Source organism: Macaca thibetana, chromosome 16 (assembly GCF_024542745.1).
Source record: "Macaca thibetana thibetana isolate TM-01 chromosome 16, ASM2454274v1, whole genome shotgun sequence".
Lineage (NCBI taxonomy): Eukaryota > Metazoa > Chordata > Mammalia > Primates > Cercopithecidae > Macaca > Macaca thibetana.
This window is the reverse complement of record NC_065593.1, coordinates 4,787,114-4,801,858: the sequence shown is the minus strand read 5'-3', so window position 1 is coordinate 4,801,858 and position 14,745 is coordinate 4,787,114. Positions and strand designations below refer to the sequence as shown.

The following is a 14,745-nucleotide window of genomic DNA, read 5'->3' as shown; positions in this document are numbered from 1 at the left end:
GCGCCATTGAATGATAGTGACAAGATTAAGGAGAGTATTATCTCAGGTAGGAAGAGCTCCAAAGGTACTGGTAATGCTGGGTCCCTTGTCTATACTCACAATCATCTTCTGCCTACGCCCACCCACCCCCGCCCCAAGACAAGGTCTTGCTCTGTCACCCAGGCTGGAGCACAGTGGTGGGACCTCAGCTCACTGCAACCTCCACCTCCCAGGCTCAAGAGATTCTCACCTCAGCCTCCCGAGTAGCTGGGACTACAGGTGTGCAACACCACGCCCAGATAATTTTTGTAAACATGGGGTTTTGCCACATTGCCAGGGCTGGTCTTGAATACCTGACCTCAAGTGATCCTCCCACCTTGGCCTCCCAAAGTGCTGGGATTACAGGCATGAGCCACTGTGCCTGGCCAATTCTCATAATTCTTTATACAAATGTTAATTTCACATTCCCTTTTTATTAGAAAAAAAAAACCACTCTATAAACACAAATCAGGAGGAAAACCCAAGAGACAAAGGATTAATGTTTTTACAATAAAGCTCCAATGAAAGATAAACCTCTCAGCACCCTAAGACATGGTGAGAAAAAAAAGATAAACCTCACTGTTTATCAGAGAAATGCTAGATAATGCATCAAGGCCATATCATCAAGCTAACAAAGATTATAAAAATTAATGAGTTTTGGGAAGGAGGACATAGCCTTATCACAATAATAAAAACCACTAACAAACTCTTTTTGAGCAGCTACAATGTATTATTCTAAGTACTTTTTATGTATTAACTCATTCCACCTTCCTAAAGGTCCTATGCATATTACTCTTAATCCCATACTGAAGAAAAAGCACACAGGGATTAAGTAATTTGACTAAAGTCACAAAGCACATAAATAGCCAGACCAAGAAATGTAAATTAACACAGTCCTTTCAATGGCAATTTGGCAATAGTCATCGACAACCTTAAAATGTGCTACTCTTGACTTGGAAATCTCAGTGCTAAGAAGCCACTTTAAAAAAACAGGTTTGGACACCATCTTGATGCCCAATAACAGATTTACTATTCTGAACTGAACACATACATTCCTCTCCACTCCTTCCCCAAATACCACTAAAATGAAAGTTACAGGATGAAAAAGATATAACATGGCTGGGCGTGGTGGCTCACGCCTGTAATCCCAACACTTTGGGAGGCTGAGGCGGGCGGATCGCCTGAAGTCAGGAGTTCCAGACCAGGCCAGCCAACATGGTGAAACCCCATCTCTACTAAAAATACAAAATTAGCCAGGCGTGGTAGCTCACGCCTGTAATCCCAGCTACTCAGGAGGCAGAGGCATGAGAATTGCTTAAACCCAGGAGGCGGAGCTTGCAGTGAGCCAAAATCGAGCCACTGCACTCCAGCCTGGGCGACAGAGTGAGACCCCATCTCAACGAAAACAAACAAAAAAGGAAGATGAAGACTGAATGCCTATGGCCAGCCATGCCAATGAAAAGTGAGCCAACATGAACTCTAGAACACTGAGAAAGCTTATGAATTGAAGAAAGCAAATAATATATAAAAGTGAAGAATCTGACATATACATAACAAACGGAGCCACAAAAAAACCTAGTTAACTTCAGAGGAAGCAAAATGTACACAAAAGGAAATGTAATTGTGTAATCATGTTACTTGGCTCAGCAGCTAACACTATTCATACACTCATAATATAGACACAAGCAGAAATTGCACTAAATATTCACTTTCCCATAAATCAACAGATTCTGAAAATAATGAATTAGGAAATAGCAATTTATATTACTGAGAAATGTGAAGGTAAATACCAGAGGAAGCTGGTTTAAGAGCTGAAAACAGGGGCCGGGCGCTGTGGCTCATGCCTGTAATCCCAGCACTTTGGGAGGCCGAGGCGGGCGGATCACGAGGTCAGGAGATCACTGGCTAACACGGTGAAACCCCGTCTCTACTAAAAATACAAAAATAGCCGGGCGTGGTGGCGGGCGCCTGTAGTCCCAGCTACTCGGGAGGCCGAGACATGAGAATCACTTGAACTCGGGAGGCAGTGGTTGCAGTGAGCCGAGATTGCACCATTGCACTCCTGGTGAAAGAGCGAGACTCCATCTCAAAAAAATAAAATAAAACAAAACAATAAAAAAAATAGATGGGGTGGGGTGAGGTAGCAAGAAAATGCTCTCTTAAATTAAGCTTTGTACTATTAATATTATTTGACTTTTTATACTAATAGATAACATTGGAAATTAAAAAGAAAAATAGAAATTTGTGCAAAATTATAGAATACTCAGAGAAACACAAATAAAATATAAATTCCCTATAAACCTACCAACCAAAGAGAATCACTGCCTATATTTTGATATCTATCATTAAGCCTTTGTTCCATTCCTATCATTAGTCTACATACTAACTATACTGTTTTGTAACCAAAGTTTTCACTTAATTTTTTATGGGCATTTCCTCAGTAAGTATATATATATTTACAACATAGGTAACAAAATAATTACCCTAGAGCAAGGTTTTATGTAAGTAATGTAATTTTACGTAATTAAGTAATGCTCTCCTGGGATAGAGATAGTTGTGTCAATAAAAAGCACATAAATTTGATAATGGATTTGCTTTGTGCAAAACTGAATAAGTAGGAATTTATTTCTTTTCTAGAAAAAATAAGATGAAGAATCATGTAACACATTTTCTATACGGCACACCTAGTAAAATGTAAAAATAATATTTATAATAGAGATTAGTTTGCTCTATCCAACAAGAATTCCTTTGCCTGGGAAAAAAAAAAAAGTGTTTTCACAATATGTTACTAAATTTTTAAAACTCAGGTTACAAAGTGGGATATACAGTATCATCCCAAATTTATGTCTTAAAATGTAACCTGAAAAGCCGTAGGAAAAACAGTAGCTTTTTCTTAGTAGTATGATTATAGATGATCTTTACTTCTTAGTGCTTTTCTCAGTTTTCTTCAGTGTTTACTGGAATTACTTTTTGAGTCAGGAATACAGCTTTACACTCCTAAGAAACCATAGAAAGATAGCAAAGGTGTAAATAGTTCAGAAGTGACTTACTTGACAGCTAGACTTGTTTTTACACCTCTTGTGGATTTCCTCAAAGCACTTCCACACTGCACTGAAACTGCATTTACTTGTTGGTCTTTCTTGGGTCTTTTGTTCTTTCATTCAGTAATTATTGAGCCTCTATTATGTGCCAGGCACTGTTCTAGGCACCGAGGATTTAGCAGTGAGCATAAAGGATGAAGTCTCTATCCTTCTTTGATAAGGAAGACAAAGACTAAAAATTTTTAAAAAAAAACATACTTTTAGTGGAGAAACAAACACAAGCACACAACACACACACCTCTACTTTCAAGTGTGATGAAGAAAAATAAAGGAAGGAGGAGTAGAGCAATAGTAAGGTGGGAAGAGATGATAATTTTAGTGAGGAGAGGACTCTGAGGAAGTGCTATTTGAGCAGAGACCTGAGTGAAGTACGGGAGTTGGCCAGGAAAAGGTAAGAGAGAACAGTCTAGGTAGAGGGAATATCAAGCAAAGTGGCCTTGAGGCGGCACTGAACTTGGAATGTGCCAGAATAAGACCAGTGTGGTGAGACTGGAACAAGCGAGGGGAGAGCAGCAGATGGCGTGGAAGAGGTGGGTGGGCCCAGGTCATAAGCGCCTTACAGGTCCACGCAGGGATTCTAAATTTATTCTAAAGGTGATACAAAGGTACTGAGGTCTTGAAACAGTGATGGCCTGGACCAAAGCAGTAGGGTAATGGGATGAGATGTGGTCAGTATGGATATATTTTGATGGCTGATCCAATATAACTTGCTGATGGATTAGATCCGAGGAATGAGGAAGAAATCACGGACAATTCTTAGGTTCTTGGCCAAAGCAACTAAATGAGTAGTGTGCCATTTACAAATCTGGGGCTGACTGGTGAAGAAACAAGTTGTGAGCGGCAAAACTGAAAAGATCTATTTTGGACATGGGAAGTATGAGATGACCATTAGACTTCAAGTCAAGATGTCGGGTAGGCAATCATAATCATAAGCCTGCCATTTAGGGGCAAGTTGGGGCTGAAGGTGTAAATGTAATATTTAAAAGTATGGAACTAAAAGATATCTCCTAGGTGTGGGGGCAGAGAGAAAAGAGAATAGGACTGAAAACAGCCCTAAAGCCTGCCAACATTAAGAGGTAGGGAAGTCTGTTCACCTCACTGGAGAGACCACTGAGGCATCCCAGAAGCCAAGTGAAAGTATTTTCAGTAGGAGACAGTGACCCCCTAAGTTAAAGCTGCTGATGAGTAAATTAAGGATTGACAAGTAACCATTGGATTTGGTGACTTTGATAAAGGTAGCTTCAGTGGAGTGATGAAAACAAAAAAATTGGTGTACAGTGATCCCTCCTAATCCACAGTTTTCTGGGGTTTCAGTTATCTGCAGTCAACCATGGTCTGAAAAATATTAAATGAAAAATTCCAGAAATAATCCATAAGTTTTTAAATTGCATGCCATTCTGGGTAGCATGATGAAATCTTGCCCTGTCACACTCCATCCTGCCCAGGACGTGAATCACCTCTTTGTCCAGTGTACCCAAGTTGTATACGGCACCTGGCCTCAATCACTTAGCAGCAGTCTCAGTTATCAGATCAACCCACAGTGTTGCAGTACTTGTGCTCAAGCAATCCATATTTTACATAATGGCCCCAAAGTGTAAGAGTAGTGATACTGGCAATTTGGATATGACAAAGAGAAGTCATAAAGTGCTTCCTTTTAATGAAAAGGTGAAAGTTCTCAATAAGAAAAAAAACAAAACTGTATGCTGAGGTTGATAAGATCTACAATAAGAATGAATCTTCTGTCTGTGATACTGTTAACAGTATATAGTTATAATTGTTCTATAAGTTGTTGTTAATCTCTTACTGTGCCTAACTTATAAATTAAACTTTATCATAGGTACATATGTATAAGAAAAAAGCACAGTGTATTAGAATTCTTTTCAGGCATCTGCTGGGGGTCTTGGAACATATTCCCCATGGATAATAGGGGACTACTGTCTGTTCAAGAGAGAGTTAGAAGACAATTAGGTACAGAAGAGTTGACTGCTGTATCCCTACCATCTTGATAGCTCTTGGTATAGAGTAGGTATTGAATAAATGACAAATCTGAAAATTCTCAATACCTCAACCCAAATTAAGAAACCCAAAATGGTGGAGAGCTAGAGAACTTCCTGCTCATCCAGTTCTATTCCTAGTCTCTAGAATGAGTGAGGATGAATTGCAAAAACATGAGCTTTTTTTCTCTTCTTTCTTAATTTGCTGCATATCTAGGGCTAAAATGTAATAAGCATTTTGATTGGTAGCTGAACTAAGAGATAATAAAGAAAGACCTTCTTCTTCTGCTCCCCGATTTTCCATAAGTTATATGTAACTAAAAGTTAACAGATAAATTATGAACATGTCACCAAGGGGGTAAAAAAAAAAAAACCACCAAAACAGCAAATATTTTAAACAAAACATCTTACTCCAAAACTTCTGCTGATACCTTAAAGATAGGTAACTTTCCCTCTTCCCAATTTAGATCTCTTTCCATTTCTCAAAGTGTAAAGTAAAGCCTTTTGTGGAGAAAAGTGATGCCCAGATAATGGGTTTCCTACCTGACATAATGTCTTCTGCTAATTCCTTTTCTCTTTCAATTTTTTCCTCTAGAGTTGAAATGCAGAATTCATAGCCAGCAATAGCAAATTCCTGTCTGTAAAGCAAAATCAATAATCAGCCATTTACCTTTTCTTCTTTTTTTTTTTTTTGCCGTTGAGATGCAGTTTCGCTCTTGTTGCCCAGGCTGGAGTGCAATGGCGCGACCTCGGCTCAGAGCAACCTCCACCTCCCGGGTTCAAGCGATTCTCCGGCCTCAGCTCTCAAGTAGCTAGGATTCCAGGTGTCTGCCACCATGCCCAGCTAATTTTTCTATTTTTAGTAAAGACAGAGTTTCTCCATGTTGGTCAGTCAGGCTGGTCTCGAACTCCTGACCTTAGGTGATCCACCTGCCTCGGCCTCCCAAAGTGGTGGGATTACAGGCGTGAGCCACCACACCCGGCCCATTTACCTTTTCATAAATTCCTTTTTTATCTTCATTTTTGCAGCTCAGTTTAAACATTATCAGTAAAGGAAGTGTAAAATGGGAAGAGGGAACTTTGTTTAAAGTCTAAGGAGTGTCAAATCTGCCATTTCTCAAAGTAGTTAAAAGTCATCCATTTAATATAACTTAAGACACAAAAAGCTAGGAATGCTGCCCTAATTTTAATAACTGACATAGCCAGCGGTCTTCATCATCTCCCACTAACAGATGGTCTCCAGTGAATCAGTTTCTCCATGTGCGAAAGTCTTACCTCTGTTCAAACTAATACTACCCTGAACAGAGGTTCAGGCCACCCTGCAGTGAGGATTCCAACTGTTGACCTCATACAGCTTCTCAGGAGCTTTAGTCATTTTATATTTATTTCAAGCTGTAGGTCTCTGATAAAAGTTTCTTTTGCAGAAATGGAACTCCTAGCTGTGGCAATAGAAGTCGTTTAACCCAACTCTGTAGCCCTGGACCCTCAATCAATTGGAGAGGGTTCAGTTAACCCAAGCAGGCTGGCTGACTGCTGCTTTTTACAGAGATGCAGAGGAAATGTGACAGAAATCCCTTCTCCATTTAGGAACTCAGTTTTGGTTCTTGTTCTTCGGTTTTGGCTCTAGTTTCTTACAGAAGTGGCACTAAAAGCTCATCTTTTCTCTAGTGCTTTGCCAGGGGAGAACTTACGACCCTACTGTTCTGCTCTGTTCTCAGAAGAACAGAAGCATCCCCATCCTTCCCTAGACTCAAAACTTGGCAAGAGGGCCCTCTCCAGCCATAACACAGGGCAAGTGGATGCTGCCCACAAGATGCTCCCAGTCAGAGCAAGAGGTCCACAAACAATTCCCCTCCTAACTTATATCAGCCTTTCGAAGCCTCAGATCTGGCCATGTCTTTTCTAGTCTCATGCTTGTCTTAATAAAACAAAATAAAAAGTACAGTATACCATGTAACTTAGAGGCTAATTGTTACTAGCTTTCACGTCTATAAGACTATGAATTTGTCTTATTCAACAACGTTTATTAGCTCCGGGCTTCTTCTTACCCTAGGAGTTCATACCCAATCAAGAACTAGGCATGTTTGTTACAATTCCAAGGAAGATTGACCAAGCTGCAGTGTTCTCTGGCATAGGCCAAGCTCAAAGCTCCTCAAAAGACATGAAGTCAAAGGCTCTAGGAAGCTCTAGCCTATCTAGTGTCCAATCAAAATGCAAGGAGACTCTGCAGGTCCTGATGAGAACAAAGGAGCCGGTGAGTAGGACAGCAGGGACCAGTACCAGGGCCTGGTCTCGGTAAGCACCCTTTCTACAGCATCAGGCTCCGTGTCACTCCAAACCTCTAGCACCAACTTCTGCACCACTAAAACCCTAAGTGAAGCTAGTCTTAGGTCTCTCCCTAAATTCACCCCAAATACAACTCCCTAGAGGAGTTCTCTGCTTACATCCTAGATGCTTCATCTTTGAACTCTATCTATACCAGCAAAATGGCTTCTTCAGAGTATTAATATATTATCCCCAGCAGCTTTCACACTGCTCTTTCCTCTTCTAAAAAAGTTAAACTAAAGTTGTAACTCTAACTTCCCTTCCCACTTCAAGCAGCAACAGAAAACTTAGCTTTGTCACAGGGCAGCCAGAGATGCTGTGTGCCCCACTAGGCAGGCTACTGGAAACAGGAGGGGCAAACTGGAAAAGACTGACAATTCCAAAGATGAGGGACAGAACACTTTTTGAGTGTGGCACCCAATTTCTGGGAGACCCAGATGACCAGCAGGCAATGAATATTATGTAACATCCCAGAGTCAAACTTTTCTGCCCACAGTCCTACTCCCTGGCTGCCGTACTTACCTATTCTGCGCAGCATAGATACTAGCCAGCTTTAGGGAAATTTCAATTATGGCATTGTCCTCCTGTGAGAGAAAGAGAATGAAGGGAATTCATAACAAGTCAAATATTCAAATTGGATTATTTCAGATCAACTTCCAGACTGACGGTGGCCTCAAAGCCACAGTCTTTATTCTTTTAGAGTGATTAGCCAACTGTGAATTCCTTGGCGAACATGCTGTTGCATTTAGTGAAAGAACGTCTATTTGTATACAGATCTCAGAAGGGAAACTCCACCTTTCCTGACCAAAGCGTATGGTGGGGCTAGCAGGAGTTTTCAGCAGACAAGACTGTTCTGAAAACTGCTTCAGTGAGGGGCCAATACTAGGCAATGTCCTTACCTGCTTCATGCCCCCTCCAAGGAGGTAACTCATTGTTGCTTTAAAAAGTTGTTCAGCCTAAAAGCATAAGAAAAAGATTTTTCTTTTAATTGGGACCCATTATATATATATGGCCCCGGATTCTAAGTACCAATCTGATGTATCATTCCTTGTAAAGCCCATATACTCACACACATGCACACTCACACACAGAAAAGTACCCTTTTGAAAGGAAAACAGATCAAAATATCAGGACCCCCAGCATCCTCTATGTACCTTAAACTACTCTCTGATGAGCAGAAAACAACCTCAGAGATTAACTTCTTATCCAAACCCACTGTGGCAGAGACTACAAACTGTCTCCTAATAGTCATTCTGCTTCTCCATCTTTTTGATTACAGAGTCCCCTCAATTTAGCCTGGGAAACATGGTGAAACCCCGTCTCTACAATAAATAAATAAATAAATAAATAAATAAGAAAATTAGCCAGGTGTTGTGGCACACGCCTGGAGTCCCAGCTACTCAGGAGGCTGAGGTGGGAGGATCAACTGAGCCTGGGAGGTCAAGGTTGCAGTCGGCCGTGATCAAGCCACCACACTCCAACCTGGGCAACAGATCAAGACCTTATCTTAAAAAAAAACATTCAGTCAATTTTAGCAGCTTGGACACCCTGAAGTTAGATATGGTCATATGATAAAATTTAGGCGAAGGGATGCAGGCAAAAAGAACATGAACTTCTAAATCATATTTTATAAGGAAGCTGCTCACAGTCCATCTTCTCCCGCTTCCTGCAGGCTGGAGGTGAGGCAGTTCACCCAGGCAGATGAGGGCTTATCTTAGAAGGAACCTGGACTTCTGGATCAGAGAGCAAAGGTGCCTATGTCTATCTGCCTTCAGTCTTTAGCCTATCTCTGGACTAACACAATAAAGAGAAATACACTTGTATCTTGTTTGAGTCACTATATTGTGGGGTCTCTTTGTTATAGCAGCTTATCCTGTACCCTTACTATCACAGTACCCTTGAAGCTACTCCTTCACAAATTCAAGACATTGCAAAGTAATTTACTTACATTTTCAAGCTGACCCCGTATAAATGCTAAGTTGGCCATCTGAAAGCAAATTACAAATTGTTTTTCAGTTTAGAGTACTGTGTTCCTACTTATTTCAAAACTTTAAAATTCCCTTTTGCTTTCACCCTCAAAATTAAAAAAAGTTTAAAATGAAAAGCATGTCACCAATTAATCTGCTAGAAGCGCAGAACAGCAATCATGTGAGAAGTAAATACTTGCACATACTTTGTTGTTAACAAACCAAATCTAGGTCCACTCATCATTAAAGAAACATGCTAATGATACTGGTTTCTTTTGGTCTGGAATTGAGAGGTCTTATGTCACCCCAAGGGTAAAAAAACTGAAGCCATGGCCGGGCATGGTGGCTCATGCCTTTAATCTCAGCACTTTGGGAGACCAAGGCAGGTGGATCACCTGAGGTCAGGGGTTTGAGACCAGCCTGGCCAATACGGTGAAACCTCATCTCTACTACAATACAAAAATTAGCCAGGCATAGTGATGCGTACCCGTAATCCCAGCTACTCGGTAGGGTGAGGCAAAAGAATCGTTTGAACTCATGAGGCGGAGGTTGCAGTGAGCCAAGATCGTGCCACTGCACTGCAGCCTGGGCAACAGAGCAAGGCTCCATCTCAAAACAAAACAAAACAAAACAAAAAAATAAAACTGAAGCCAAAAGAAAACTCATTGAAAAAGAAAAGGAGCTTTAGAACATCATGAAAGTCAGGAATATGAATCAGGAGAACTAATAACCCTTCCCTTCCATCCAACCTTCCTCATCAGTGGTTCAGACTGGTTATAAGAGTTACCAGATCATAAGTGTAAGTGATGGCCTTCTTGTTATCAGTCTGATAGGCGAGGCGAAGAGCGTCATGCAAAATTAACTCAGCCTCTTCTGGCTCATCTTTCATGATGCTCAACTGAAAAGGGAAGACAAAATAATAGAAAATGAAACATACAGTAGATGCATATGCTACCAGACAGAAGTGTATGCAACTACACATCCCAATGATAGAAGGAAGCAAACTCATTCATCAGACATTTACTGAATTCCTACTATGTACAAGGCATTGTCTATAGAGGTGACAGGGAGGTCAGTCTCCCTTGCAGCTAAGTGTGGCCATCTGATGAAGTTTTGGCCAAGAGACACAGGCAGAAGGAATGTGATCTTACAACATATTTTATAAGGAAGCTGCTTGTCCTCCATCCTCTTTCTAATTTCTTGCAGCCTGGAGGTGACCATACAGGACAAGTAAGCTTAATTACAACTAATGATAAGAGCTATAAAGATGACAGAAAGGAATGATAAGGGGTCTCCTCCAAATAGGACTTAGGGAAGCTTTCCAAGGAAGTGACAGCTAAACTGAGATAGGAAGGATGAGAATGAGTCAACCAAAGAAGGACCTGGGGAGAACAATGACTCAAACAGAGGGTAGAAAATGAGTGAAGTCCCTACAAGCTGAAGAGAATGGTTTTGGGGAAGAAATGCAAAGAAACAGATGTGAAGGGAGGATGGTGAGCTAGAGGATTACTGCCAAACGGGTGGGCAAGGTATGCTAGTTTAGATCATGTGGGGTGTTGCAAGCCACGACAAGGAGTTTGTATTTTATCATAAATGCAGTGGGTAGCCATTCAGAGCTTTCAGGCAAGGAGATGATATGATCCAATTTACTTTTTTTTTTTTTTGGTCGCTTTGGTTTCTGCATGGAGAATAGATTGCAAGGGGACAGGAGGCTAGGAAAGACTATTGGAGCATAGGTGGTGGCAATGATGGTTTCCACTAGGGTGACAGCAAAGGAGATAGAGAAAAGGGGAAAGATTTGAGACATATTTTGCATTTGTTGGCAACAGGACTTGTTGCTGGACTGTAACTGCATTGGAAGGCAATGGTAACGTACCACAAGTTTTAAGAATGACTATGAGGTTTTTAGGCTGAAAAACTTATGGTAGTAAAGAGATGGTGAAAGCACATGTTGAGGAGGCATTAAAGATCGAGTTTAGTTTTGGGCATGTTAAATCTGAGAGGTAGGTAAAGTACCAAAGTGCAGATGGCATGTCAGGAGCACACTACAGTCTGGAAACACAAATTTGGACGTTGTTGGCATGAGATAACTTGGGGAGAAGGGGAGACAAGAAAATAGAAAAGCATGTGGAGAAAGGGAAGAATTCAGAAAGAGAACCGAATCGCATAACCAACACTAAGTTGACATTTTCAGGCCGCTATATACGTGCGAAATTGTGTCATTTCAGGTAGGCTGGTTAATTGATAAAACAACTACAAAACGTTCCTGGTATTTCGTTTGCATAAAAGCATGATGCCTGGGGCGCCATCTCCATTTGCACTTGACACTGCAGAGGTTTAACTGCAGGCCTTAGAGTCGGGAAAGCCTGGATGGATTCCAATCCCCTCTATGATGACCCACCTCATTCTCGGCAATTTTACCCGCGGAGCCTCCATCCACTCTTCGGCGAGGCGGAGAGAGCAATGCGCAGCGACAACGCCAAGACCCCGCTCACAAAGGCTACCGCGCTCGGCCGGGCGCAGGGCCCGGAGCCGCCTCACCTTGGCTCGCTTCAGCAGCTGGATGATCTCGGCCTCGGCTTCGTCCGCCCCGTCCTCGGCGGCGGCCCCGTCGGCTCCCTGCTGCTCCTCCTCCTCCTCTGCCGCAGCAGGCCTCGAGAACCAGGCGAGCGCTGCGGGAAGGGGCTCTGAGGTCATCGGGCCCGGCCCGCGCCCCTGTCCCCGCCCGGTCGGCCCCGCCCGGCCCGCGCCCCTCACCTGCCAGCAGCGGCAGCAGGCCTGGGCCCCGGCCGTGCGGCGCGACTCGGGATGGCGGCACCTGCACCTCGGGCCCCGGGCCTCCTGCCAGCCCAGGGAGCAGGCGCGCGGAGCAGCCCCGGTACCGCCGCCCCGCGGCCCGCAGGAGGCCTCGGCCCAGACTCCCGCTGAGGAGCCTGTACATGCTCCCGCCGCGTCCTCTGCGCACTGCAGGCCAGGCGCGATCCTGGTCCCCGCCCCCGCGGCGAGCGCCCTCTGGATTGGCCGGGCCCTGACGACTGAGCAGGACCTCCTTGCGTCCGCACGCGCGTCGACGTCACTCTGTCTCGCCCTGCCCCGGCGGGCGTCGGAATCCTCCGCGGGTAGGCGCGGTCAGTTGGAGCGTCGCAGCGGTCGACCAGTCGTGGAGGGCGTGTCCTGCGGTACGATGGCCGTAGTGTTGCCGGCAGTCGTGGAGGAGCTCCTGAGCGAGATGGCCGCGGCGGTGCAAGAGAGCGCGCGAAGTACGGGATCGAGGTCGTGTGTGGCTGCGCCGTGGACGCGAGCCCGGCATCCGGGCACCGCCGGGCCGGGAGGCAGGAGGCGGGGCGTCCGGGCCTGGCCTTGCCTTTTTTCCATGTGGTTCTCTAAACCTCTTGTTCGTAAAAAAGCAACCAAAAAAAAGCGAAATTGGAACAAGTAAAAGTCAAAACGATTCAGCAAATATTTAGGGTACAGCGCAGTTGCAGGAGCCCCTCCGTCGGATCGAGTAGACCAGTGGGGACCGAAGTGCTGAGAGCTGGCTGGGTCCCTGGGAGGGGTTCCCGCCCGGGGGTGGAAGGGACAGGAGCCTACAGTGAGTGATAGAAACGTGGAGTTCTGGATTATTTTACACGAAATTTTGAATTATTAAACTTCTTTTTCTCAAATTCTGATGTTAACATTAAAGTTAATGCTTTCATACACTTTAAAAAGTAGGCCCGGCGCGGTGGCTCACGCCTGTAGTCCCAGCACTTTGGGAGGCTGAGGCAGGTGGATCAGCTGAGGTCAGGAGTTCGAGACCTCAGCTGAGGTCAGGTTTCAGCCTGGCCAGCATGGTGAAACCTCGTCTCTACTAAAAATACGAAAGATTAGCTGGGCGTGGTGGCGGGCGCCTGTAATTCCAGCTACTCAGGAGGCTGAGGCAGGAGAATCGCTTGAACCCGGGAGGCGGAGGTTGCAGTGAGCTAAGATCGGGCCATTGCACTCGAGCCTGGGCAACGAGCGAAACTCCGTCTCAAAAAAAAAAAAAAAAAAAAAAAAGCATTTTGAGAACCACAAACCCTAAATGCGTATGCAATCACTGGAGTAAATCTGGGTATTGTGAAAGCACCATTTTTTTTTCTGACCAGCAGAGGATGCTCTTTGGCTATGCTTGCCAAAATCACTTGAGAAGGGTTGAACTCAAGATGTGTTCAGAGTATGCTAGGATAAGATCAAATCAAATTTGATCTAATCAAAATGCATTGACTAATGAACTACTCTCACGATGTAAAAATGGCCAGCTTATAAATAACAGCCATATTAGGCCCCAAAACTGCCACTGCTTATTCAATGTGGATGTCTTTTGTTTTAAAAGTACTGTACTGCATTTTTGAAAGGATTTATCTTGAGTTACTGTTTTTAAGGAACTGAGAAAAATAAGCCAACTTTTGTTTTCTCATCTCAGTCAAAATTAAGGAGACTTAAATATATGTGCTTGAAAGATTAGTGCAGCCAGGTATTCAAACATACTTGATTCCAAAAAAATGGGAAAAAAGCCAACTGATGTTAACTTATACAATTGTTCTGGGCTCTAAGATTTGATGGCCTGAGGGTTTGGAATACTGTCACTTTAAACAATCATCACCAGAACTGTTCTGTGTCTGAATAGATTAATCCATACACTGACAGTAGTTTGGTTTTTTCTTTTTTTTTTTTTTTAGGCAGAGTGTTGCTCTGTCTCCCAGGCTGAAGTGCAATGGCACCATTTTGGCTCACCGCAACCTCCACTTCCCGAATTCAAGCGATTCTCCTGCCTCAGCCTCCCAAGTAGCTGAGACTACAGGTGCATGCCACCACACCCAGCTAATTTGTGTATTTTTAGCAGAGACGGGATTTCACCATATTGGCCAGGCTGGTCTTGAACTCCTGAGCTTGTGATCCACCCACCTCAGCCTCCCAAAATGCTGGAATTACAGGCATGAGCCACCGTGCCCAGCCAGTTTTGGGTTTTTTCCCTCCTGCAAGAAGGTTCACAAGACACATTGACAGTCCTGAAGGGGGCATAATCATTGCCCCTGACACCCATGGTTCAGACACAGGGACCAATGCTGTTGATTCATGTTTATTTTCAGCAGCCCTGTTTTATGTGTTTTTAAAAATCTTTGTTCAGACAGGCGGATCACGAGGTCAGGAGATCAAGACCATCCTGGCTAACACGGTGAAACCCCGTCTCTACTAAAAAATAGAAAAAACTAGCCGGGTGACGTGGCGGGTGCCTGTAGTCCCAGCTACTCGGGAGGCTGAGGCAGGAGAGTGGCGTAAACCCAGCAGGTGGAGCTTGCAGTGAGCTGAGATCCGGCC

The 14,745-nt window shown here is 43.7% G+C and overlaps 3 protein-coding genes across 6 annotated transcripts in view; 1 reads left to right on the top strand and 2 right to left on the bottom strand.

Moving 5' to 3' along the window:
* TTC19 (tetratricopeptide repeat domain 19) overlaps positions 1–12,346 on the bottom strand; it is a 30,331-nt gene extending 17,985 nt beyond the window's left edge. For both annotated transcript variants that reach the window (XM_050763446.1, XM_050763445.1), the window contains exons 1-7: positions 12,163–12,346; positions 11,947–12,077; positions 10,193–10,303; positions 9,387–9,425; positions 8,338–8,394; positions 7,961–8,022; positions 5,657–5,751 (exon numbers count right to left, since the gene is read on the bottom strand). In XM_050763446.1, coding sequence (XP_050619403.1) covers positions 5,657–5,751; positions 7,961–8,022; positions 8,338–8,394; positions 9,387–9,425; positions 10,193–10,303; positions 11,947–12,077; positions 12,163–12,346 — 679 coding nt within the window. The remainder of the gene's footprint in view (positions 1–5,656; positions 5,752–7,960; positions 8,023–8,337; positions 8,395–9,386; positions 9,426–10,192; positions 10,304–11,946; positions 12,078–12,162) is intronic.
* The window catches only part of PIGL (phosphatidylinositol glycan anchor biosynthesis class L), a 679,575-nt gene that overhangs the window by 328,542 nt on the left and 336,288 nt on the right, over positions 1–14,745 (bottom strand). The window lies entirely within an intron of this gene.
* Positions 1–14,745, top strand: part of ZSWIM7 (zinc finger SWIM-type containing 7) — a 145,411-nt gene that overhangs the window by 110,706 nt on the left and 19,960 nt on the right. The window contains exon 2 of one of the 3 annotated variants that reach the window (XM_050763495.1): positions 12,563–12,665. In XM_050763495.1, coding sequence (XP_050619452.1) covers positions 12,590–12,665 — 76 coding nt within the window. In that variant the 5' untranslated portion in view covers positions 12,563–12,589. Of the gene's footprint in view, positions 1–12,503; positions 12,666–14,745 lie in introns of those variants that run through there. The other 2 variants (XM_050763493.1, XM_050763492.1) reach the window with 2 other exon arrangements.